The 24,474-nt window shown below is 37.5% G+C and overlaps 2 protein-coding genes across 4 annotated transcripts; both read left to right on the forward strand.

Annotated features, from left to right (window-relative positions):
- The first annotated feature begins 4,611 nt into the window (after nucleotides 1-4,611).
- On the forward strand, nucleotides 4,612-8,187 carry LOC131036442 (UBP1-associated protein 2A). Of its 3 annotated transcripts, none has more exons than XM_057968345.2 (2): nucleotides 4,612-6,200; nucleotides 7,916-8,187. In XM_057968345.2, the coding sequence occupies exon 1, from the start codon at nucleotides 4,791-4,793 to the stop codon at nucleotides 6,198-6,200; it is 1,410 nt and encodes a 469-aa protein (XP_057824328.2). In that variant the 5' UTR covers nucleotides 4,612-4,790; the 3' UTR covers nucleotides 7,916-8,187. The 3 variants fall into 3 exon arrangements, with proteins under 3 accessions (XP_057824328.2, XP_057824316.2, XP_057824321.2); XM_057968333.2 differs by lacking the exon at nucleotides 7,916-8,187 and adding an exon at nucleotides 7,158-7,586 and having other exon boundaries at nucleotides 4,613-6,200; XM_057968338.2 differs by lacking the exon at nucleotides 7,916-8,187 and adding an exon at nucleotides 7,168-7,586 and having other exon boundaries at nucleotides 4,613-6,200.
- A 6,680-nt stretch (nucleotides 8,188-14,867) lies between these two features.
- Nucleotides 14,868-15,695, forward strand: LOC131036576 (uncharacterized). Its single transcript, XM_057968474.2, has one exon. The coding sequence runs from the start codon at nucleotides 14,868-14,870 to the stop codon at nucleotides 15,693-15,695; it is 828 nt and encodes a 275-aa protein (XP_057824457.2).
- The last annotated feature ends 8,779 nt before the right edge of the window (nucleotides 15,696-24,474 follow it).

Here is a 24,474-nt window from a genome sequence, read left to right on the forward strand (position 1 = left end):
TACAACAATGAAAAATTATCAAAGTTTGAGTATGCAAGCGTAATTACATCCATAGAACAATTTTGATTTCAAGTTGAAAAGGTTTTTGTTTTATACAAGGTAGTTTTGCCTCTTTAGATTTTTTGTGTATTGTTTGTTAAATAAAAATAAAAACACTTGTAGAAGGCTTTAAGGTTATTTGTTAATTTAGTTTATAAAAAGCTATTATGAGCCTTACCTTGAGATTCTTGAAAGTTGTAAACCTAGAACGGTAGATGAGTCTTTTGAGATCTCAAAACTTTAGAAATTTTGTGTTTCCTTCATGCAATAAAAAATTACTATAATCAATATTGTCAAGGATTATTGAAGTCTCCATTATACATTTGTTGTGAAGAATGTTACAATTAATTCCTCCCATTCAAGGAATATATTAATTTGTCACTTTCAAAATCTTTCATTTTTAAATTATGTGGCACCTTTTCAAATAAGAAACATCTCAATGTTTGGATAGTTTATTCTTTGCCAATAACAATTCTCCTTTCAAATTTACCTATAGCTTCCGTCTATGACGTTTTTTTTTTCAAAATACATTGCTTCTAACTAGAAAGCATGAAAGTTGAGAAAATGATTAAGTAAAGTAAGTTACAACAAATATGAAACAAAACAATGCATAAGCTTTGATAAAAGGGATATTAATAGGATCTTCAAAGAGGGAGGTCTAGTTCTCGAGTGGGATGTAGACAAAGCCAAATTTGTGTGACACTCCAAATTTGATGCTATCTGGAGTGGTCCATATGTCATCACAAGTTGCAAGGAGGCCAATGCATTTCATCTCTCTAAGTTTGATGGTGAGGTTCTTCCAATTCCAGTGAATAGGATTCATCTCAAGCCTTGCTTGCAAAGAGGGTCTTGATGACAAATGCAAATCTTAGATCATAGGATCTCTTGCTTTCATAAGTGCTTTCACACCTACTACATCCTCCTTAAGAGAATGTATGCTCTAGTTCTAGCTTTCCTCCAAGTGTAGGCACACACATGTTTTAGGTCCTCTCAGTGACTCAATGCCCAATAGATGCTCAAGGTTTTTGGATCTCATGCTTAGCGGGCAAGAATCCCATACAGGTCGCCAAAATGTTGTCATTTTATGACACCCTTGGTCCATTACCAAGAATTGATCAGAGATATGTTCCATGGAATAGCGTTTCCCTAGTTGATCAAGTGTGGAGTCAAGAAATCAATAAAATGTTGAAGTGTTCTCTTGTCATGAGGTGGACTTCCGACTTTCTCCCTTTACCCTTGTATATTGCCTTCACACCTTGGAGTCCATTGGTCCTTTCTCCTTCCCTCTTCCTTCTTTGGAATTCCAGATTTAGGGATTTGAGGAACCAATCTACCTCTTCCCTTTTTTAGAAGAGGTATCTTGTCTTCCCGAACCTTGAAATCCAAACTTTCATTCCTTCCTGAATTTCAAGATATGGGGAACTAGTCTACCCCTTCCCTTTTGGGAAGAGGTATCCTATCTCCCCAAACTCCGAAACTCGAACTTCCCTTCCTTTCCGAATTTCAGTATTCGGGGAACCAGTCCACTTCTTCCCTTTTGGGAAGAGATATCATGTCTCTCCAAACCCCAAAACCAAGACTCTCCTTCTATTCCAGATTTTAGGATTTGGGGAACTAATCTACCCCTTCCCTTTTGGGAAGAGGTATCTTGTCTTCCTGAACCTTGAAACTTGGACTTCCCTTCCTTTTCGGATTTTGAGATTTAGAGAACTAGTCTACCCCTTCCATTTTGGGAAGAGGTATACTTGTCTCCCTGGATGCCAAAGCCTGAACTTCCCTTCCTTTCTGAATTTCGGGATTCGGGGAACCAATCTACCCATTCCCTTTTGGGAAGAGGTATCATGTCTCCTCCAACCCTAAAATCCGAAGTCCTCTTATCTCCTCCCTCTCACCGCTTCGAACTTCAAGGTTCCTGACTCTTCTCCCTTTGCAACATTTTCCTAAAAGTCAAATGCCCAAACTCCGGAGACTACAACACTTCCAGATGGCATGATCAACACACAATGCTCTTAATGCTCCCCTTGGTAAACTTTTTATACGTTGGAAACTTTCTCCCCTTTTGACAATTAGCAAATTCTAACCTCCATACATGCATTGGGATCATTCATGCAACTGGAGTTTGTGCATCTTCAAGCTATTTCAATTGATTCTTTGTGTCATTTGAGGGTGGGGAGAGGAAAATCTCTTATCTCGGTGCATCACCTCCTTTCATTTTAGCATTTCATTCTTCCCCTTTCCTCTACAAGCTATTGGGATAGGTTTAGAAGTAGAATATGGAGTGTTGAATTGGTTCAACACCTACAATTGGATTAAGAAGGAAGTTGGCCTTCTCTGAAGGTTCAACCCCTTTGTGCAAGGTCTCACACTTTGGGGTTGTTTCCATGTTTCATGAGGCTGCTAAGTTGGTAACTTAGCAAGGATGAAAACTTTCATGACAACAATTTCATTGCCAAGCTGCATTGTGTCACTACTTCTCCCACATAAAGATAAAAATTTTCACTAAGGTATCCAAATGGTGAACATAGTTTCATCTTTAAAGGATTTGTTAAACACCTTACAAGATTGAGATGGGGGTGAATCATACCAGAACTTCAAAATAGATTAATAATAAACAACATCAACTTAGCTATAACACATTAATCAACAACACATAAGCATCAACCATCAACACATGAACACCAAATTTATATGGAAAACCCAAAATGATAATCTAACTCACAATATGAATAACAATGTTTACAACATTCTAGGCTTACTACCAAGGAGTACCAACAGCTAAAGGACCTGCAAAGCTAAGGCACACAACCTTAGGCAACACACAAAGAGGACTTTCTCAATTGAAGATCATTTCTTTAGGACAAGATACAAACTATTGCCAAAGGACTCATTGTCAGTCAACAATGAATGAAGTAGTTGAATTGAAATTAAGAAGGATTAACCTGAACATGAAATTGTCCTTCAACAACTGGATCAAGTGACCAACATCATGGAAAATGTCTCTGATAATCTTCACTGTCACAACACACTGTCTTGCAGAATATGTCACCTTCAAAGCTCTTCTCAAATTGACTTCCACGCAACTACAAACTCAAATCTGCTTGCAAATCATTTGCATACACTTCTCACACAGTCCACTTTTTCATCACCACATAATTCATCCATTTGCACATCTTAAATATGAGATACAACATCAAAATCCCAATTAAGGGTCGGTCAAAATAAAATAAGCCATATTACACAAACTAAGCCACTTGGACCTAAAATACTTAAATTAGTCCTTTTTGGGAGAAAGAGAGAACCAAAAATTTTTGCAATACATCCTTCCATGATTGATACATCGATAAGCACACACAAACACATTCTTCGAAGTTGTTACCAAATGTAACGTGTAGAAATAACAACTAGTTGACCACATAACCTCTTTCGATGCAAAATACTCAATGCAAATCTCCACACACCATGGTGAGACCCAAAGCATCTCAACACAAGTTCCAACACATATCTAGACCAAAAGAATATGATCCACTAAACCGCAACACAACCAAAAACATATTCAGAGGGTACCAAAAGCTTTCTGAACCATCCTAAATACAAGATGTCACAACCAACACCAAAAACATTAACTGCAACACACAACACAATCTGCAACAACCAAGAGCATATCCGAACCAACATCCATCTGGATAACTAGGTTTGACATCAATGACAACCATACCAGCTCATGCTTCCAATAGGAGCATCATAATACCAGTGAAAAAAATAATCTACAAACAAAATGTCTTCTTACACAACTTCAACACAAGATCTCATCTATTGCCTCACTCTCTAATCTGGTGCCTTTTCTCTATTCCTCCAATATTATAGATGACATAACTTGATTCTTCTTAGCTGGAAGGGGTAGCTTGTTCGAGATAATTGTTCTATGGTGCTAGTCTTGTTGCTCCCATTGTGGTTAATGATTTATTGTTTGTTTATTGGTTTGACAAGTGGACTATTTTGTTGTCCATTTTGCCTCTGTTGCAAGATTTTTAAGCTAGTAGAGGTGCTTTTAACAACTATTTCGGTTACTATTATTTACTCTTGCAATTGTTCACCTTAACATTGCTTGTAATAGATTTGATGATGTTTTTATTTTAGCTCCGACTGTATTAGCACCTTGTCTGTTTTCACATCGGCTGATCTATGTACATAATTTGATTTGCTTTATTCAATAATAAAAAGTTAAAAAAACAAACAATGCCTAATTACTAGAGGGGCTGTCTATTCTCCATACAAAAAAATACCTAATTAAAAACACAAAATCTGCAAATCACAACAGATTTTTACTAGTTCGGTCCTCTTAATCTGCTTTCTCAATGTTGTAAAAATGTAAAAAATTTGCTGAAAAACAATTGTATTATACAAATTTGTATTTTTAATCAAGTATTATTTTATATGAAAAATAGCCACGAACATTATTAGAACCCCTCAAATTCAAATTCAAAAATTAGATGTTAAAAACATAAGTTAAAACTTGTAAAAATTAAAAGAAAGAACTCCTACTTGTATTTAAAATATCCATCGTTCGGAGGTTCGAAACGCCTAAACGAAACAACCCAACTACCTAGACAAGCCGGTGTGCGAAACAGCTTTACGTTTTACTTAAAACGGCAGGTGAGACAGACCACGAGAAACACATACAGTGGTCTAACTCTCCAGGGTTTCAAGGGTTTGCAGGCTCGTTCTTCGTTGCAATAAACAGCTTGGCGGCTATGGCGAAGAAGCGAAAGGTCGCAGAGCAAGTTGAAGAAGAATCCATAACCCTAAAAAATGAGGAAGTAGAAGATCAAGAGGAAGTGGAAGACGAAGAGGACGAAGAAGCAGAAGAAGAAGCAGAAGAAGAAGAGGAGGAGGAGGAGGAGGAAGATGAAGAGGGAGGAGAAGAAAATGAAAATGGAAATGCAGACGGCGAGGAGGGCGGTAAAGAGGAGGAAGAAGAAGACGGCGGAGATGAAGACGAAGTTTCAGAGGAAGACATAAAAAACCTGCTGGAGCCATTCGCCAAAGAGCAGCTAATCAGCATCCTCCGTGACATTGTGGCCAGGGATGCTGACGTATTAGGCAACATAAGAAAGCTCGCTGACAAAGACCCAGCCCACCGGAAAGTCTTCATCCGTGGCCTCGGCTGGGACACCACCTCTGAAACCCTAAAATCTGTGTTTTCTGAGTATGGTGAACTCGAAGAATGCATAGTTATAATGGACAAGGCGACCGGAAAATCAAAAGGATACGGCTTTGTGACCTTCAAACATATGGACGCTGCGCAGAGGGCTTTGAAGGAGCCGAGCAAGAAAATCGACAGCCGGATGACCGCCTGCCAGATGGCCTGCACAGGCCCTGTGCCGCAGCAGCCTGTTAACGACCCCACGGGACGCAAGATTTATGTAAGTAACGTACCCGCTGATATGTCTGCTGAAAAATTGCTTAGCTTTTTTGTTAAGTATGGTGAAGTAGAAGAAGGGCCGCTAGGGTTTGATAAACAGTCTGGAAAGTCCAGAGGGTTTGCTCTTTTTATATATAAGACCGCGGAAGGCGCTAAGAAGGCCCTGGAGGAGCCCAATAAGAACGTTGATGGCCATTCAATGCACTGTAAAAGAGCCACGGATAATCAAAAGCAGAAGAATGCTAGTTCATATACACAGGCTACCTTGATGGGGCCTTTGGATCCTAATGACTTGGCACTCACTCATGGCAAGGGCTCTATTTTTGGGTCTGCCCATGGTGTATTGCCCGGGTTCAGTAATGCTTTTAATGCTATTCTAGCTAGCCAAAACCAGAACTTTGGCGGGATGAATCCGTCACTTCTGGCTTCTATGAATCCTTCTTTGGCCTCTTCACTGAATCCCTCTACGTTTTCTCAAGCCTTTTCGCCCTCAGCCCAAGGTTCTTTGGGCTCGGCTAGCTCGTATGGAGTACATCCTAGTTTTGGAGGGGGTTATGGCTCTCAACATGGAGGAGTTGGTGGTGTTAATGCAGCGGCCCTTGGCATTTACGGTTCACAATCAGCAATGCCAGGACTGAATGCATATCAAAATCAGCAGCTAAGCCAGTCTGGATTGCCTAGAACATCGCAGTCAGGAGGCAGTTCCTTGGGAGGATTGCCATCATATCTGCAACGTTAGGTAAGAGCTCTTACTCCGTGCTGGCTTCATTTCCTGTGTAAGGTATAGGTAAAATGAATCAGATAGGGAAAATGATATTCTCATTGCATGTTTGTATATTTTTCATGCTAGATTTATTTCGTTTGAAGCCAATTTGTTAGAAACTTAGGTCAATTTGGTGTTTTCAGGGTTCTTGTGCACTATATATTCATTGATACGATAGGTTTGTATTTGAGATCTTTCAAAACCATAGTCACAGTTCAAGCAGTTAAAGGTAACTTTGGAATTTTTGAAGTAAAACCTTAGATCAATTGTATTAGCAACCTGTTTTGTGGACAACCAAAACGCACCTTGCAAATTCTCTTTGGTTTTGTATGTGTTAGTAGGTTCTCCGTTTGGTCAGTAGGATAGAATTGTTTGTAGTCTCAATGAGTCAATATTATGGAAAGTGTTTGCAGAGACTTATGGGCTTGTTACGAGAGCCTACGATGCTGCATAGTTAAGGTTTTTGTTGTGGCATGGTATTTAAGGAGGGTTGCCATTGTGCCTTTGGCTTTCCTATCGATTTTAACACGTGTTTTTGTTGGAACCTTGGCTTGTATTCATATTGGTTATTATTCACCATATTTATCCAGTTTAGCTGCTTAGCATCTGATTGAACTTTAAGTGACAGGTTTCCAATTAAGTGAGCATATGCTCCATTTTGAATCTGTGCTTTATGTCTTGATTGTAATCTTAATTTACCACTGTTTTCTCCATTTATGATCCCCTGTACTTTGGTTGGTAAGAATTTGGTTTTTGGTTTTTTGACAAATGACTAAATGTTCTTAAACATATTTTTTATGCTTTGGTTATAATTGAGTTTTTAATGCGTGCTGTCAACTGCATCATTCCACTGTTTCTTGACGATGCATTGTGAAGGCTGTACATTACTTTTCAAAGTCCTACTTCTGTACAAAGTTTCTCATTGTTTTACAGAATTGTGCAGCTGGCTATTTAGAGGATGAGGCTGATGCAATATTGAAGATATGTTTTTTATGCGCCCATTTGATGTGGATTTGTTGAGCTTCGAGAGATTTTTTATATTGGGCAGTCTTCATCTTTTCTTACAATGTTTTACTCACACATACTCCTGGTGTTTTCAAGTAGCCAAGGAGAAGAGTCATTGATATTTGTAGCTGTTCATTTTTGTTTACTGCGCTTGCCAAGCAAACTTTTGACATTTTTAAGTAGCAGTTGTTAAGCTTTATTGGTATTTTAGTCATTTAACTTCTCCCCATGCTTTGCATATGCACATGGAAAAAGTTTGATGTAAGAATGGTTTAATACTTTATAAGGCCTCTTCGCCAATGCACTCTTTATGGATTTCTTTTAAATTTCTAATTCATCTTCTTATGCTTCCTGTTAGACACTAGTGAGTATTTCACTTTGTGATTGGTGTAATTTGCGAGATCGCTGGATTATCTTTGGCCTTCACATTTTGAATTTTTGTTAGTTTGTTATTACAACTATGCATATTTTCTCATCGTAATTTCATGACAGCTTTAAATTGCTAACTACTTTTGTGCTTTCACGTTTTCTGATCCACAAGTCTTTAATTTGTACCCTTCCAGCACTTACCAATCTTTAAACTTTCGTTCTTCACCTTTTCTCTTTTGCTAGTTTTTATTTTAAAGTAATTTGTGAAATTTGAATATAATGTTTCTTTGTATTTTGCATGTATTGGTCTATGGCAGTCTCACTCTGTTACTTCACGAGTCTTACATGGAAATAAATGATATTGAATATGCAAGGTTTTCCTTGTACTGGTTGAAGATATGCAAAGATTTTTAGGCATACTTAATGGTGTCTTTGTCTTTATTGGTGATGATTTACAGATGCTATTGTAATATTGGTGATGGGGGTATGGCTGTGTTTTTGTTTTATTTTGGCATATCTTGGCACAACTGAATGTTTTTTGCCCTTCTCAAATTATTAATTAATAACTCAATGGTATCATGTTATTAAACCTCGAGCCTCACATGGAAGCACAGTTAGTTTAAATCTGCAGGGCTCTCATTCTACTACAAGCTAAAGATATGCAAAGATCTGTAGGTACTCTGATGGTCTCAGCTTTATCGGTTATGTGTATATCACTGCTTTTGTCTGAAGATGTTTTGGCTTCCCTAAATGGTAGGAGTCCTAGATAAAGGCACATATGATTATTAATTTGTTTGTTAAAGTTCTCTATGTTTGTCATGCTTTTTGGTTTTGTTTTGTTGAGGCGTACATATTACAAGTTTGTTGGTCACAATTGTTATTTGCTAAAATTGTTTGCTTGTATTTGCCATACTGATTGCCTTATCTAGTGGGTTGACCTGTAGGTGCTTTTTCTATATATGCTGCCGTCACAATTGTTGTCATGTCAATGCAATCTTTAGAACCATTTAGAGTAGCATTTGGATCACCATATGTGCTCTCAAACTTCATGATCGAATAAAAGCTGTGTCATGTTCCCATCATGACTCGATCCCAGCATTGAGTAAAACAATCGGTAAACAGACTCATCGATAATTATACAAGACAAGCTGTTAACGGTTAATGGATATAACCTATAGAGAGGCATGATATTAATGACAGCGATTAAGAAGGCAGCCTAATCGATAACAAATAAAGGATTAATAACAGCAATCTAATCATCATGACTTTGGAAAGACAAGATACTAAACGGTTACATGTGAAATGGTGCAATTTACATTAAGAAAGAGAGGCGATGGTATCTAGACATGAGACATGTTGCATGGAACACGACTCCTCAATTCATTTGCAAGATACAAGGAGGGAGCTGGTTTCACTTCAATCAGCATGGAATCAGATCAGAGGAACAATACGGGTAATCTACACTCATTAAGAGGAAGTTTGAGCATTACTGCCTGTGACAATAGATTGGTATGGTGTATCTCACTTATTGCTAAGTGACTATTTGCAATTATATGATATGGAACATTAAGAATAAAGAACAAATTTCTTATACATTCGTAATACTTGAAAGACCGATATATTAAATGGTCTAGTCCTTGATCTTTCACTAATGCCTTCGTGAGGATAGGTTGATTTGTGTAGCGACAGGTAAGTCCCAAGATGGGGTATGGACAGGTGTTCCTGAAACCTTGAGGGAGAATTCCCAAGATGGGCTATGGACCTGTGTCCCTGAAACCTTGGGGGAGCCTGCTTGTGGATTGGTTTCTAAGTGCCCTAGCACAGTAATTCCCCATCCTCTGCTAGGGTTAGGGAAGTAATAAGGATAAACCCTAAATATAATTGGGTATTGATTGTATTATGCAGAATTAGTTGTTCTATAATCTCAAACGCTTAATTTAAGGCATAATAATGATATATGTTAATTATTGAAAAACTGGCAGCCTCCTAGTAGGGGACATTGCAAGCTGCTGGGTATCTGGAGCAGCGTTTGCTTTGAGATTTAAAGTGTTAGTCATTCAAATACATTTTCTAGTGTTATTTGGTAGATCTCTTAAATCTAAAGACTCTAACCTCTTTCAAAACTATCATCTTCCTAGGATAAACAAGGTTATTGGGAGAGTTGAATCTTTTACATGAATATATACAGCATAATTTTGCAGGGTTTGAAACCTATGTTAGACCAAATTTAACTATTTAAAATATTTCAAGCGAAAGAGGCTCCCAATCTAAACAAAGATGGGACTAAATATTCATATATATAGCAAGTATTAGTGTTGACCTCTGAGATGGCACACGATAATAGTGTGTTCAATTAATCATTAGGTTTAAGTTTTGGATGCATGCTTTTTAATTCATAATTTCTTTTTTTTGTATTCAGTGCTTGATGCTTTTTAATCACAGCTGTGAGAAATGTTAGAAGGGTTGTTAAGACATATGATAAATGATAAGTGTAAAAATCCACTGCCTCATCACATTAAAAAATGAAATTAGCATAAAGTATTGGCAAGGCATTTGATATGGTTGAGTGTAGGATATGAAATTTAAAAATTCTTATCAGGATCGACTGTCATTTTGTGATTTCAATAGTGATAGCAATGTTCTTGGTTCTGTGGAAACATTATTAGAAATTCGAACAATTTTCTTAGCTTTTGTTGTGTTCTGTTTGTTTATTGGAATTTAACATTTTTTTGCATTTCCTCAACTCTATGCACTGTAATTGTCATTTTGTTGATTCTATTGTGATAGTGTATAGGTTGCAAAGAAATTTTTATTTATTTTATAATTAAATGAGGGTTCCATTGTGGGTTTTACTCTAGAAAGTACAAAATGATCAAGAGGACAAACAGAAAAGGACTGAACTAACCAAAACACTACAGGTGTTTACAAACGGCCACCAAAGCTAAGGAAGAAACATTAAACTCCATACATAAATTCATCCAACAGAAACAACCTGAAACGAACCATAACCAGTCAACTTGCAGCCTGGATTATAGGAAGCATGAGAAAACCCAAAAGCCTCAAATTGCAGCTGAATGATACCCCAACCATCAACACCTACCAAAGTTTTAGCACTCATTAAATAAACCTTACTTCTCACCACTTCCATTTTCTGTCTTTTTGAAAAAGACAGTTATTTAACTGGTTGAAATTTCAGGCCATGGACGATCTCCATAGGCTTAGCAGCCCAACACAACACGCAACACTCTGTGATCCAACAAAGGGAGGTCAAACTAACTGTTTACCTTGAACTTACACTTGGTATTAGTAGTGACAAGCAATTCTTGACCACCATTTGAAGATCAAGACATAAATCCTGAATCAAATCTCCCATCACCGCCAATTGTTTAGGACCTTCTTTCTTTGAATTCCATAACAACTTCTGCTTCCCCATTCTGTAATGGAGAGGAAGCCTCATTATCTGGCAGCTACATGTGCACCACCTGTTTCTGAATCACTTTGTCTGCCACTTTTTTCTTCCAGCTTCTTCACAAAAGTTTTCAAAACAGACACTCCTGACCTAACATCCCTTCCATCAGTGATACCTCGAGGACCTAGAATGCATCTAGACAATTGAAAATAAGACTTCTACACCTATTGCCTCCCTGGGAGCACAGGCGAGCGTATGAATCCACAAACACAACCTTTTTGACATAGGAGTAAATCATAGACAAACAAAACCATACCCACACCCAAGAAAGATGCGGAAAATAGAGAGGCACCCAGGCAAATAAAAAAACTTGGAAAGCCAAGTTGAAATCCCTCTATATTTGCTTGTACCACAAGCCTTGCATGAAAAGAGATACAACATCAAACAAGCAAAAGTACGACCAAAAATGGCAAAAGACTGGTCATTAAAATCTCATAAATGGCTGGAAAGGATTATTTCATTACATAATGTTTATTCTTTCAAAAAAATACTGGCGAAAATAATCCTAAATTCTCCAAACAAAACAAACACCTCCAACCAATAATACACACAAGGTAAGCAGTCCAGGGGTCCCAAGGACCAGTTCAAGGAGAATGGAAGATTACTTTATCGACTGGGCCCTCAAAATTCTTTTGAGCAGGGCTGGGGATTGCAGAATGAGTGACTAAGGCAGAAGGAAGGGAGAGAGATGGAAACCTGTCAATCGACCAGCCTATTCTTGTCGAGCCCCCCCTCTGCCCCCCCAACCAGTGCATGATGCCAGCAACACTCCTTGGTGAGTGTCTCTCACCAACGCTGAGCATGAGGTTAGATGAGCACCCTGATTGGCTAAAAGATTTGCAAACCTGTTGCATTTCCAGAAGCAATGAAGAAAGAATATTATTAAAGGATTTATATGATGACAGCTTTATCTAACAAACTCACATTTCCGTTTTGGGCAATCCAGCTTATTCAAGCAAAGGATATAATGATAGAAGAATCAACTTCCAAGGTAGCTATTCACAGCTCGGTGAAGAAGCCAAAGCTGCTTCAATTACACGATCTATTGGGAGTATGAACAATGTTACTGGCCTGCCATTGTTTTGTTTGTGATATTTTATAAATAAAAAAAATTTCAACAGTGATTAAAAAATCTAGGCTTTTTAATATCATTTGCCTATGAGAAGTAGCCTCAATAACAAATCAACTCATGCAAATTTCTGTCTCAGTCATGGATATATCAAGTAAGCGTACATAAAGTAAGCTGCTCAAGTACATAATGTGAAAAATATTTAATGAATACTTGTTCAAATATGTATCGTAAAGATGGTAATATGCAACTTATCATAGAGGAATTTGCTGGAGGTACTCAAGACACAATGGTACATTGTATAAATTAGTTTTGAGTAAATGCCACGAGTATGCTACAATTCCCAAAAGGTAAGCCTGGCTATTGCATTAATCTGAATTGGTGTTTAGGAATGTAAAAAGAGTTTTTGAAGAAAATTGTATCATGGATTGGGTTACAATAATAATGCTGTATTTTAAAGGTTTTATTTAGCTATAGCCAGTAATGTGCAAGGATTATAGGCATTACTCACGTCTGAAAATATGATAATGTTTCTGACATGGTTGCAGTTGACATCAAAACCAAAGGTTGAGTAAACTAGCTAGTAATCAGCTTAAGATATGGGGTGATTGTTTTGACTTGAATCACATTAAACTTAAGATTTGTCGCAATAACTCGAGAGACTATAAGAATTTGTCTTGATCTCGTTGATTTCTTTCTTTAAGTTCATAGTGGAGTGTTAGATAAAATTCAAAAGTATTTTAATAATAATAATAAAAGATTAATTGTCCTTTAAAAGTGATGATCTTAATGATAACTAGTACATAGATGCAATATATATAGATTGGTAAAAAATGGCGGAGCAGAGCAGGTTCACGAGCTTTCGGTGGCATGAGGGTTTTACTTACAGAAAAGATGCAGAGAGGAGATGGCCTTTTAAGAGAAGCCACGACCATAGATGGAAGGCGTCTGGTCGACAATCCCAATGACCAGGCTCTTGGGCATGGAAGGCTTCGGGGAATGTCGTGCTCTGGAACCGAAGGCAAGAAATGGACCCCAATTCATCGTGGAGACAAAAGGCAATTTCCTTCCGCAGATATCGTGATCTCGGAACCTGAACAAAGGTGGATTTCAGATTGGTGCAGGAGAAGTTTTGGCGGCCAAAGACCCTAAAGGTAAACCCTAATGCCGAAATAAATAGACTTATGACATTTGAACTTTCAAATGAGGCCTGGAAAGAATCTCTAGATTTCCTTAAAAATAAAGGCCTTTTTGTTAAATGGGTTGGGAAATGGTCGGCTTTTTCCAAATTTAGGAACTAGTGTGATCAGAACTGGGGGGAAGGCATGGACTTAAGAACATTGGGCAATGGATATTATTTAGTAGTCAGCCATAAGCTCAGGACAGAGACTGGATTTTAGACAATGGCCCCTTTTTCATTGAAGGAAAAGGTTTAAACATCTCAGTCTGGTCCCCAAACTTTAATCCCTTTGAAGCCACAATAGAGAAAACCCTCATTTGGATTAAGCTTCGGGGGCTACCACAAGAGTATAAGGATGTGGAAACCCTGAAACAAATAGGCAACCATTTGGGGGAATTCGTAAAATCGGAAGAGCTTGTTGACCCTTTAGATTTCAGCATGATTTCCAGATTATGTGTAAATTGGCAGACAGTTCATAACCTGCCAGACACACTTGAGATTAAAACAGGGATGGGAATATGGAAACAAAAGTTAGAGCTAAGAGGAAGAAATGGAATCTTGTGCGAAATGCCATAACAGAATGCACCCTTCGGCTTTTTGCAATCCAGACAAAAAAGGAAAAGAGAACATGCAACAACATCTGGAAAAGGAGATTATTAGATTGACAAAAGGTTTTTATGGCGAAAGTCAGTGGATAGAAAAAGATTGGGAGATAAACTCAACTGGAGAATATTATGGATTTGGTGGAAGAGGGGCACAGGTGGACAACATAGAATATCAAAAATCTATCATTGACGAGACTTTTATGGCAGAGGCTCAATCCGTTGCTCTTATTAACAGGAAAAAGGTCTCAGAGAAAGGCACGGAGGAATGCTTCCTCCTAAACACTGGGAGGGAAGGAAGTTTGGTAGAGATGGACTCTCAGGAAGGCGGGTGGAGGGAGATGAGCTCAAGAGAGGAGGGCAACAAACATCACCCTCGGGAAAACAAGGCCCCACTACAAGAGAAGAACACATCAGACTCCCTAATGCGCATGATAAATGATCAGATTACAAAACAGGGGACAACTTTAACCAATCTCTCACCCAATGCAACGATCTTAATGGAGGACAACATAGTTCGACCCAACCAGGAAATTGAAGCATATTCAGAACAAATGCAATCTATGGGCAACTTAGAAAAGACGGGAAGAGGTTTAGACCCTACAGGGGAGGAACCAATATTCAAGGATATCCAAATATCCCCAATCAGAAATCTAAACAGTGCTTTTGAAGGGGTAGAGGATAGTGGTGGAAATTTTACTGGATCAGATTACGACTATGAATCCTCAGGTTTTCAGGATGAAGTGGATGAGCTGGGTCTGATAGCAGAAGTAGGAGTGCTAGAGAATCGATCCTTGGAAACTACTCTATCCCTCCAAACCAAAGCTCAAGTTGGGGAGAAAAAGAAAAGAGGTCGAAAGTCTCAAAAATTCAAATTGGAATTGGCGGGCAATGCAGCAGGCCAAAGCAAATTGAGATCGTGAGAACGCTATGCCTTTTCCCGAGGGCAATGAAGACCCTATCGTGGAATGTCAGGGGCTGCAATGCCCTTGACAAGATCCGCTTGATCAAGCGATGTCTTGATCAAGTGAGACCGGATGTTCTTCTCTTACAAGAAACAAAGATCAAAGAGGAGGATTTTAGTTTGTTTTCTAGGAAATTTCATTCATGGAATTGTAGTTTGGTAGGAGCTCAAGGTGCTTTTGGAGGTCTAGCTGTGCTCTGGAAGGGTTCAGTTGTGGATGTGACAGTTGTTAGGGCCACTCGCTGGTGGCAATGGCTGAAAATTAAATCAATGCAATTGCAGACTAGTTTCTTCCTCTTCAACATCTATGGGCTGATCAACTCAAATTTGAAAAAGCAAGTGTGGAGTGAGTTATTTGAAATTCTGTCTAATGACAAGGAAAATGTTTTCATCCTAGGAGGTGATTTCAACGCACTAATCAGACCTTTAGACAAGAAAGGGGGCATGGGTTGGAACAGACAGAGTCAAAGAGACTTCCACTCCTTTGTTACAAGTGCAGGTCTAATTGAAATTCCTTTCAAAAGGGGAGAATTCACATGGACCAACAGGAGGAGTGGATTCCTAAATATCGCTGAAAAGTTAGACAGGTTCTTCATAGCAGGAGATTGGTTGGAGTGTCATTGGACCAGCAAGGCGGAGATCTTACCTTTCACGGGATCAAACCATTATCCTATAAGTCTAAGGCTGCAGGATGACAGTGCTCCAGAGCGGTGCCCCTTTAAATTTGAGGCAATGTGGCTTCGGGATGGCAACATCAAAAGTCTCATAGACCAATGGTGGCTTTCACTTTTTTCAAAAAACTTCAATTCGTGAAGGATCAACTTAAGCAGTGGAACAAAGAAACTTTTAGAAATATATTCAAAGACAAGATTATTTTAGAGAAAGATCTAAAAAACTTACACGAGCAGATAATTAAGAATGGAATGGATGAAGCCCTGTATAAACGGGAAAAATCTCTCAATAACCAATATGAGGAAGTATTAGCTAGGGAGGAGATTTATTGGAGACAAAAATCAAGAGAAACATGGTTGAAGGAGGGTGACAGAAACACAAAATTCTTCCATACCTCAATTAAAGTAAAAAGCGCTCACAACAAGATCTTCTCAATTAAAAACCAAGGTGGAAACATACTCACAAATCAAAACAAATTAATCAGGCAGCAATAGAGCATTTCTTTGAGATTTTCAACAGGGTTGACAACCAGGTGGAACACATGCCTACATTCTAGAGGTCATTCCTCCATGCATAATGGAGGATCACAACAAAAGGTTAATGGAAAAGGTTTCAAAGGAAGAGGTTAAAATGGCTGTCTTCAGTTTAGGAGCAAACAAATCTCTTGGGCCGGATGGACATTTTAGCAGTTGATATTCATGGAGTTGTAGAGGAATCAAGAAGGGGAGGTTTTATGGTAAAAGATTTCAATAACACCTTCATTGCTTTGATCTCAAAGAAGGTGGAAATCAACTCCTTCAATGACTTTCGCCCAATTTCACTATGTAATTCCATTTATAAAATCATTACAAAAGTGATTTCCAATAGGTTAAAACCAATTTTAGACTTAGTGATCTTGAATGAACAGAGTGGATTTGCATGAGGCAGGTTTATTTTTGAAGGTATTATTCTGGCCCATGAAGCTGTCCACTCCATTAGGACAGCTAAGTCAGAGAAGATGATGGTAAAGGTTGACATTAAGAAAGCTTATGATGAGGTCAATCGGGACTTTCTTATAAAAGTCCTCCAGAGGTTTGGTTTCAGTGAAGCTTGGGTCTCTTGGGTCAAAAGTTGCATTAGCTACCCGAGATTCTCAGTCTTTGTAAATGGCAGCCCCCAAGGCTTTTTCGAATCGAAAAATGGTTTAAGGCAAGGAGATCCTCTCTCACTGTTCTTTTTCATAATAATGGCAGAAGTGCTCAGACGTCTTATCACCAAAAAATGGGAATTAGGTGTGTGGAAGGGGGTCCGAATAGCAACAGGAGTAAACCCCTTAACACATTTACAATTTGCAGACGACACCTTCCTAGCAGGAGATGCATCGGCCAGGGAAGGAAGGGTCATGAAAGAAACCTTAGATCTATATGAATCAGCGTCAAGTCAAAAAGTCAATTGACACAAATCAAAGATTTTTTTCTTTAACTGTAAACCTGGCAAGCAAAGGGAAATATGCAGACTCTTGGGAATGAGAGTGGGATCCTTACCAGGCAAGGAATACCCTTCTTTGGTGGAGCAAACAGGTCGAAGTTGTGGAAGAAACTTATAGATAGCTGCATTAATAAAATGGAAGGGTGGAAAAGCAGATGGCTAACTTCAGCGGGTAGAATTTTAATGTTAAAATCAGTTGTGTCAGCGATCCCTATTTACTCCATGATGTGCCTTAAAATTCCAAAAAAGGTCATCAGCTCAATTCAACAAAAGATGAGAATTTTTTTTTGGAATGGGGCAAATGATTAAGATAAAATCCCACTTTTGGCGTGGGATAAAATTTGTCAAGCCAAGGAAAGAGGTGGGGCTAGTCTAAGCGACTGGCAAAAAATGAACAACGCTCTAGGAGCCAAACTGGTCTGGAATATTTACTCAAACTCAAATTAGATGTGGGTTAAAGTGTTGAGAGCTAAGTATCTTGATTCAACAGAGGACCACAAAATCTTCACGATTCGAAACCCTCCCAAAGGGTCAGCAATCTGGAACTTTATCTTGAAGAGTCGCAAGGTTGTATCAGATCATCTTACATGGTAGATTGGGAATGGGGCTACGGCCAAATTCTGGGAGGATTCTTGGGCAGGACTACCGACTCTGAGAGAGCTGGAAGATTTCTCAGTGGCAAAGGAAGTGTTATTGCAGGTATGGGGAGATAAAGTAAAGGACTACATGCAGAGTTCTGAGGGTGACCTAGGACAAGAATGGCATTGGAAAGATTTATCCTCAATTGGCTTATCTGCTTAGGAGCAACAAAGACTAAAGAATGTGTTGAATCAGAGGAAGGTTTTTCTCACAGGTAAGGAAGATAAGGTGATTTGGTGTGGGGCTAAGGATGGTAAGTATTCAGTCAAACTAGGATATCAATTGATAGAAGGGAGGGAGGAGGCTCCTTCAAAAACATGGACCCTTTTTTAGAGCAAAGAAATGCCTCCCAAAAGCAGGTGCTTTTGCATGGTTGGCGACAAAAGGCAGAATCCTAACAGGGGAAAGAAGGAAGAGGCTCGGCTTGGAGGGACCTTCAAAGTGTGTTATGTGTAATCAGGCAGAAGAATCAGTGGATCATTTGCTCTTAACCTGTGAAGTTGCTCGGAAATGCTGGTCCGAACTTTAGAGGAAGTTAAATTGGCAGGGGCCGCTCCAATGCTCATTAAAAGAGGTCTTTGAGAGCTGGCCAAAACAAACAAGGAGGTCAACCCTCTCATGTGTTTGGAAAGTAAGCCCCTCTATAGTTGTTTGGGAGATTTGGAAGGAAAGAATCCATCGAATATTTCAAGACAAGATAGAAGATGAGAGAAGATTGTTATCAAGGATCAATAGAGCTATCGAAGAGGTGGTGGGATCAACAGCTTCACAATCCTCCTCATTATCCAACTCCTTTTCTTCAATGGACAGAATTATTCAAAAAGCATGACCAGGAATCAAAATCAGACATGGTGCAACATCAAATAATAAGAGAAGTAAGGGAAACTTAGAAAAGGTCCAATGGAAACCACCTGAGAAGGGATGGGTAAAAGTAAATTTTGCTGGAGCAGCACAACAATCAAGGCAGTTAGCAGGGGCCGGATTTGCATTATGGGATGATAATGGAAATCTTTTAAAATATGGAGCGAAAAGACTTCGGAGGAGCACCAACAATGAGGCAGAAGCCCAAGCGGACTGGGTATAGAATTAGCAAAAAAAGAAGGGGTTAGAAAACTGCATTTAGAAGGAGATTCCTTAATCATAATTCAAGCTATTATGAATGGGGAAATAAGTGCTTGGCATCTAATTCAAGCTATTATGAATGGGGAAATAAGTGCTTGGCAATAATATTAGACGAAATTAACTTTTTTGAAGAATTCAAAATCAGTCATATTAGGATGGGTAATCAAACCGCAGACAGTCTATCCAAATGGGCCTTGTCTTTTGATGCTGAAGGTATTTTGAAATTGGACGGCTTTTAGGAATTATCACTTTTTGGAGAGATGACTAGTTAATGATTGGAGAGAGGGAGTGGAAGGAGTGATATCAAGCAGGATGATGTCATATTCATATGGGACTCTGTGAATGGATCGGCTGAAGAGAAAGTTCGCACGGGGGAAGCCCCGCAATCTCAATGAAAACAAATAAAGGAAAGCTTAAAACAGCGGCAAATCGTGAAAGTTGCATTAATAATGATGAGCGACCCCTCGACACGCATAAAATAACATCAGTGTTCGGATTGCGTAAATGGAGATTAAACGTTTTTGACAGGGGTTTTGAAGAAACGTGCGAATGCATTATTAGATGGTTAACATGCCAAGCTCATAAATAGGGTAACTGCGGGGTTTAATTCAAGAGATGTAATGTTTGCAGCGACTGTGGAGAAATAATTTAGGGTCAGATTGCTAGAGTAGAGGGAGCTGTGAAGGAAAAAGGGTTAGGAGGAGCTGCCACCATGGAAGCGACGTTATAGTCACTACTAAAAAACACCAAAAAGGATTTAAAGGGGCGAAGAGCAGGGCTCCTCCGTTTTAAAGAAGAGGAAATGATAAACATTGTGCTGAAGGTGGTTGGCCCATTTTTTATGGAGAATGTGGTGCGTTGGAAGGTAAACTTGGATATCATATCAATGGTAATAGCATGGGGATTAGAACTTGGATAAGACATTGACACAGTGAAATGGGCTGCAACATCAATTTTTGATGATGCTATGCTGGAAGGGCTCGATTCCATCCTAGAATGGGCAGTGCTCGGGGTAGGTTTCGATTACTCTGAAGGGTTTGCAGAGGCTAAAGACGCTGAAGAGTTTGGAATGGTTCCCTTTGTTCGCTGGATAGGGAAGGCAGATAAGGAAGGCTATGTGCTGGAAAGGGCGGGAGCATGGGAGAACCTGAAGAAGTTGATTCAGCAGCATGAGGTGGAAGAAAATGACTTGGTTAGAGCATGGCCAAAGGCTCCCCCTAAAGGAAAGCATAGAGGTTTGAGGAAGCGAAGGATATTCCGAGGCAATGGACTGCAGCAGATGAATCTCAGCGGTTTCCTGACTGGAGATTGATGATGGCGAAGGGCTTGGTGGGTGTTAATTTTTGTTAAGTAATGAATGCTGTTTGTCTAGTTCAAATAGGGATTACAAGAGCAACATTATCGATGTAAACCCGTTAAGGGTTTGTTTAGTAGATTTAGATATCTGTAATAGGATTGTATATCATCCTATGGGTTTTGGGGGAGATGACTTGATGGGTGGTTTTTTGTTATTTTGGTGGTGTTTTGGTTGTAAATGCTCAAAGTGTGAGGCTCTTGCAGGTTTATAAGTTAAATATTAGGCTAACTGGACATATGAAAGCCTGAAATCTTGATGATGTATGAAAGTTTTTATATAATAAAATAAAATATTATTACCGACCAAAAAAAAAGAAAAAAAGATTGGCACATGATGTAGGAGCATGAGTTCTATTTTAAGATTGGTGACTTTTGGTGTTAGATGGGCATTACATACTTGGTTGGGGTGTTGCCTATTTTTATGACCTTTATTTAGCATTGTTGGTTGACACCATTAGATATATTCAAATTACATAAATAGGTGATCCAATTGGTAGAGTTTGTGGGGTACATAAATAGGTGTTGTGATGATTTGTTAGCAAGATCATAGAGAGAAAACGATCTAAGGAGTGAATTTTGAGTGGGATTAGGGAATCATGGTAATTGTAGTTCATTTCTTTATAATCATATCACTTGAATGCCGGCCATGGCATTCCTCAAGTTTAATAAGTTTGCGATGTGTTTGTATAGTAGGATTCATGACTTGCTTGTAGCACATTGAGAGAATGTAGTTGCAATAATTTGTCTCTAAAGATTGATAATATATAAGTGAGGAATGATTACCCATGTGTGATTTGTCTTTTGGTGAAGAATCACAACTTAGGGGGAATTTGTTGGTTTTAGTAGAGAATGAGGTCGTAGAGTTTCAAGGAGACGTGTGAGTTTTGGTAGAGCAGTTTTTTGTACATAGTTTTGATATTCATAATAAAGCTTTTTTAATAGGTTTGGTTTGTTTTTGAAAGTTTGAGCATATGTGATGAAAGTTGCATCAACATTTTGTTAGTTAAATAATTTATACTTAGATTTTTCTTTCTTCGACACTATTCTCGTGTTATTGAAATTTTCTTATCTTGTTTGGGTGGTTGCTTGAACCAACCACCCTTAATTGTGATATTGGCATAAATTCTTTGTATTTTTTTTTCATTTCTTGAAATCAACATGTTTGTATAATTTTGATTTAATTTTTGAAATTAGCATGTATGCATGAATATTTGAGCAAAAAGAATGTTAGAGCATGCAATTATTTGTAGTTTATGAAATTGTTTGTTGTTATATTGATTCGACCCTCACCCCTATGTATAGATTAGCATGTTTGGTGGTTGCTTGAACCAGCAACCCTTAATTGTGATATTGGTATAAATTCTTTGTATATATTTTTTTTTTCATTTCTTGAAATCAACATGTTTGTATAATTTTGATTTAAATTTTGAAATTAGTATGTATGCATAAATAATTGATCCAAAAGAATGTTAGAGCATGTAATCATTTGTAGTTTATTAAATTTTTTGTTGTTATATTGATTCACCCACTGCCCCTATGTAAGTGAATTGTAAAGGCTATGTAGCCCCACAGTCGCTAATTCCCCCAAATAGAGTATCATTCATATACACCACAATTATGAATTGATTTTCATCTAGTCTTGATATAAAGATTGCTATCTACAGTTCCTTTCTTGGATCCTTCTTGTTGTAGGTATTTACCAAGTCTTGCGTATTGTGCTCTATAATCCGTTGCTTTACACCTAAAGTTATTTTGTGGATACAATCTACAAACCATTGCCTTATGATCAAATTGATTTCACAAAAAGTAATAAGTAAAGATCAAATAATAGAACTTAGGTGTATGAGAGTGCCTTGATGAAAAGGTCTTTGTGACCACGTCATTTTAGCTTTTGAATGTATGCTTGGCTTCTTGTTCTCATTTTTGTTGATTTCTCTTTGATGGGACTTTTAAGGACATCAACATACTTCCTCTCTTCATTTGATTTCTTCAATGATTTAGAACATTGTCATTAATAGTCAATACTACTCTTATTGAATGAGGCTTTCAAGATTTAATCATGTCCAAAAGTTTTGTACACTTCTCGTTCTTCAAGTTTTTGTTTAATTGAGCTATTGTCCTCGCCAATTCCTTTCTTAGGGAAACGATTTCTTACTTTTCACAATTTTTCTCTTTTGTTTTCAGTTGGTTTCTAATCTCCTCTTCAACCCTTTTTGCATCTTCTATCTGAACTTTTAGATCTATAATCAATTTCTCTAATACTTCAACTCTTCATGCTGATTTTTATTTGGCTCCACTATCCTTTTTAATTTGTAATCCTTGTCTTAAATTTCTTTTCCTCAATTTCTCAATCTCCATTATTATCAAAATTTTCTTGAAAATCTATATTAATAATTCGTGTTTAAACTCTTGATTAGGTTCTTTGTCTTCAAGTTTGTTGGGCTAAAAAGCATACTCAAAATGCCAAAATTTATCCATTAGGTGATTTATAATGACCTTTCATGGGAAGCTATCGCCCATTTTTATAGAATAAAACACCATTTTCTTCATAATAAGATAAGGCACTTTCTCTAGGTAGAGTCATAATCATAATAGTAGATGGTGAATTTGAATTTTCTCTTCCCTTAGAAGGATATGGTCCTTCATTAACAAATTGTTCTTTATTATCTATTTTAGCATATAATTGGGCCTTTTTATCTTAACTTTCTCTTTTTCTTAATGAAGATCTTGGTGGTACAAAAGTAAGATAAGGAGAAAGTGAAACTTTGCTAGATTAACTTTGAGGAAGTACTTTGATAATATTTCCTTTTGTGTTATGGTTTGGTTCTAGTTTTTTTGTTAGCCTAGGAGCAAAATTTATTAACTAGTCAAATTTCCATCTAACATGTATGACTAGAGTATTCATGTGCTCCTTTTGTAATTATGCATTGGTATTCAATCTTTTGGGATTTATTGTGTTGTCATAATATATAATACTTGGATTTGTACACTAGCATATTTAAATTTCTCAAACATCTCTAATCTATATATTGATGAAAATAGGCCCTAACTGTCAAGAGACCCATATCTAACTTAACAACCATGACCTCTAGAACATACTATAAGATTGAGATAAAATTAAAAACAAATAACATTTTTATTTAAGTGGGGGCATATATTTGGCATGCATGCTTAGAATAGGTTTGTCTTTTGTGACATAATGACATATGCTGGACATGCTTTATATTTTTAGGGACACATGATCCTACATAGACTAATATTGCTTAAAAGTGAATAAAATTAAAATCTACATGTTTCCTAATATAAACTTCAAATTTGGGAAATATTGGAAGGAGCTTCGTCTGGAAGGTCTTAGAGGGACCATATTCCAAAGTTAGTGACTTTGATCCTAAGCTTACTAAACTACTTAAAAGTAGAATGATACACCAAATTCTCAAGGGTATTTGGTTTCAACACAAAATTTATATAATTATATCAATAACTTAGGATAAAATCAACTAACAATTTAACAAGAGATTATCTCCACATAACTTAAGTTCGAAACGTTCTATTCAATATTCTATTGGTAGACTTAGGGATTGGCTTTGATACCACAATTCTTTTGAAGATAATGACAAGTAGGAAAACAATAGTGTAGTTTGATGGCTAAATTGTTGTGACATGTTTTATTATAATAGAATATTATAGGACTTTCATTAGAAACTTAAAGCAATTTTTATATTCTCAAAAAGGCTTGTGCGCCACTTTGTCATTTCCTTTGAGTACTAATTCTTTTTTTTTCCCTAAAAAATAAGCTTATGTTTGCTTCTATTTTTGCACCTTTTGAATTGTCTTTGGATTTGTAAACTACTATTAAGGTTTCCCTTCTTGCATATTTTGTTTTTTCTCACTTTCATTTATTTAATTTGTCCTTATTTATTTGTTTATTTTTTTAGATTCTTTTTGTAATTTTCATTATTTCTTCATTAAGGGTTCTCCCTCCCTCATAATCAAGTTGTATATAAATCTACATCAACACCTTGCTATTGTATGTGAATTTGAACATGATACTCTTTCCTTCTCATTCTTGGCACTAATCCATCCTTGTAAAGTTGTGCAACTTTTTGACGGGAAATGCATTGTGTGTAACATCAATTAACTTTTCATTTTAGTATATTGTTTATAGTAGAAGTAGGAAGTTTGTCTTAGGCTTCTTTCTCTTCTACAATGTCTCCTATAGTTCGTGTAGATTTCTTTGCCATATTATTGTTAGTAATTACTGTAGCACGTCAAACACTCTCATTTGAATTTGGGGAATTAATTACTGTCGATGGAAGTCTCTTCCTTGTCCATTCTA

The sequence above is a fragment of the Cryptomeria japonica genome, chromosome 10 (assembly GCF_030272615.1).
Source record: "Cryptomeria japonica chromosome 10, Sugi_1.0, whole genome shotgun sequence".
Lineage (NCBI taxonomy): Eukaryota > Viridiplantae > Streptophyta > Pinopsida > Cupressales > Cupressaceae > Cryptomeria > Cryptomeria japonica.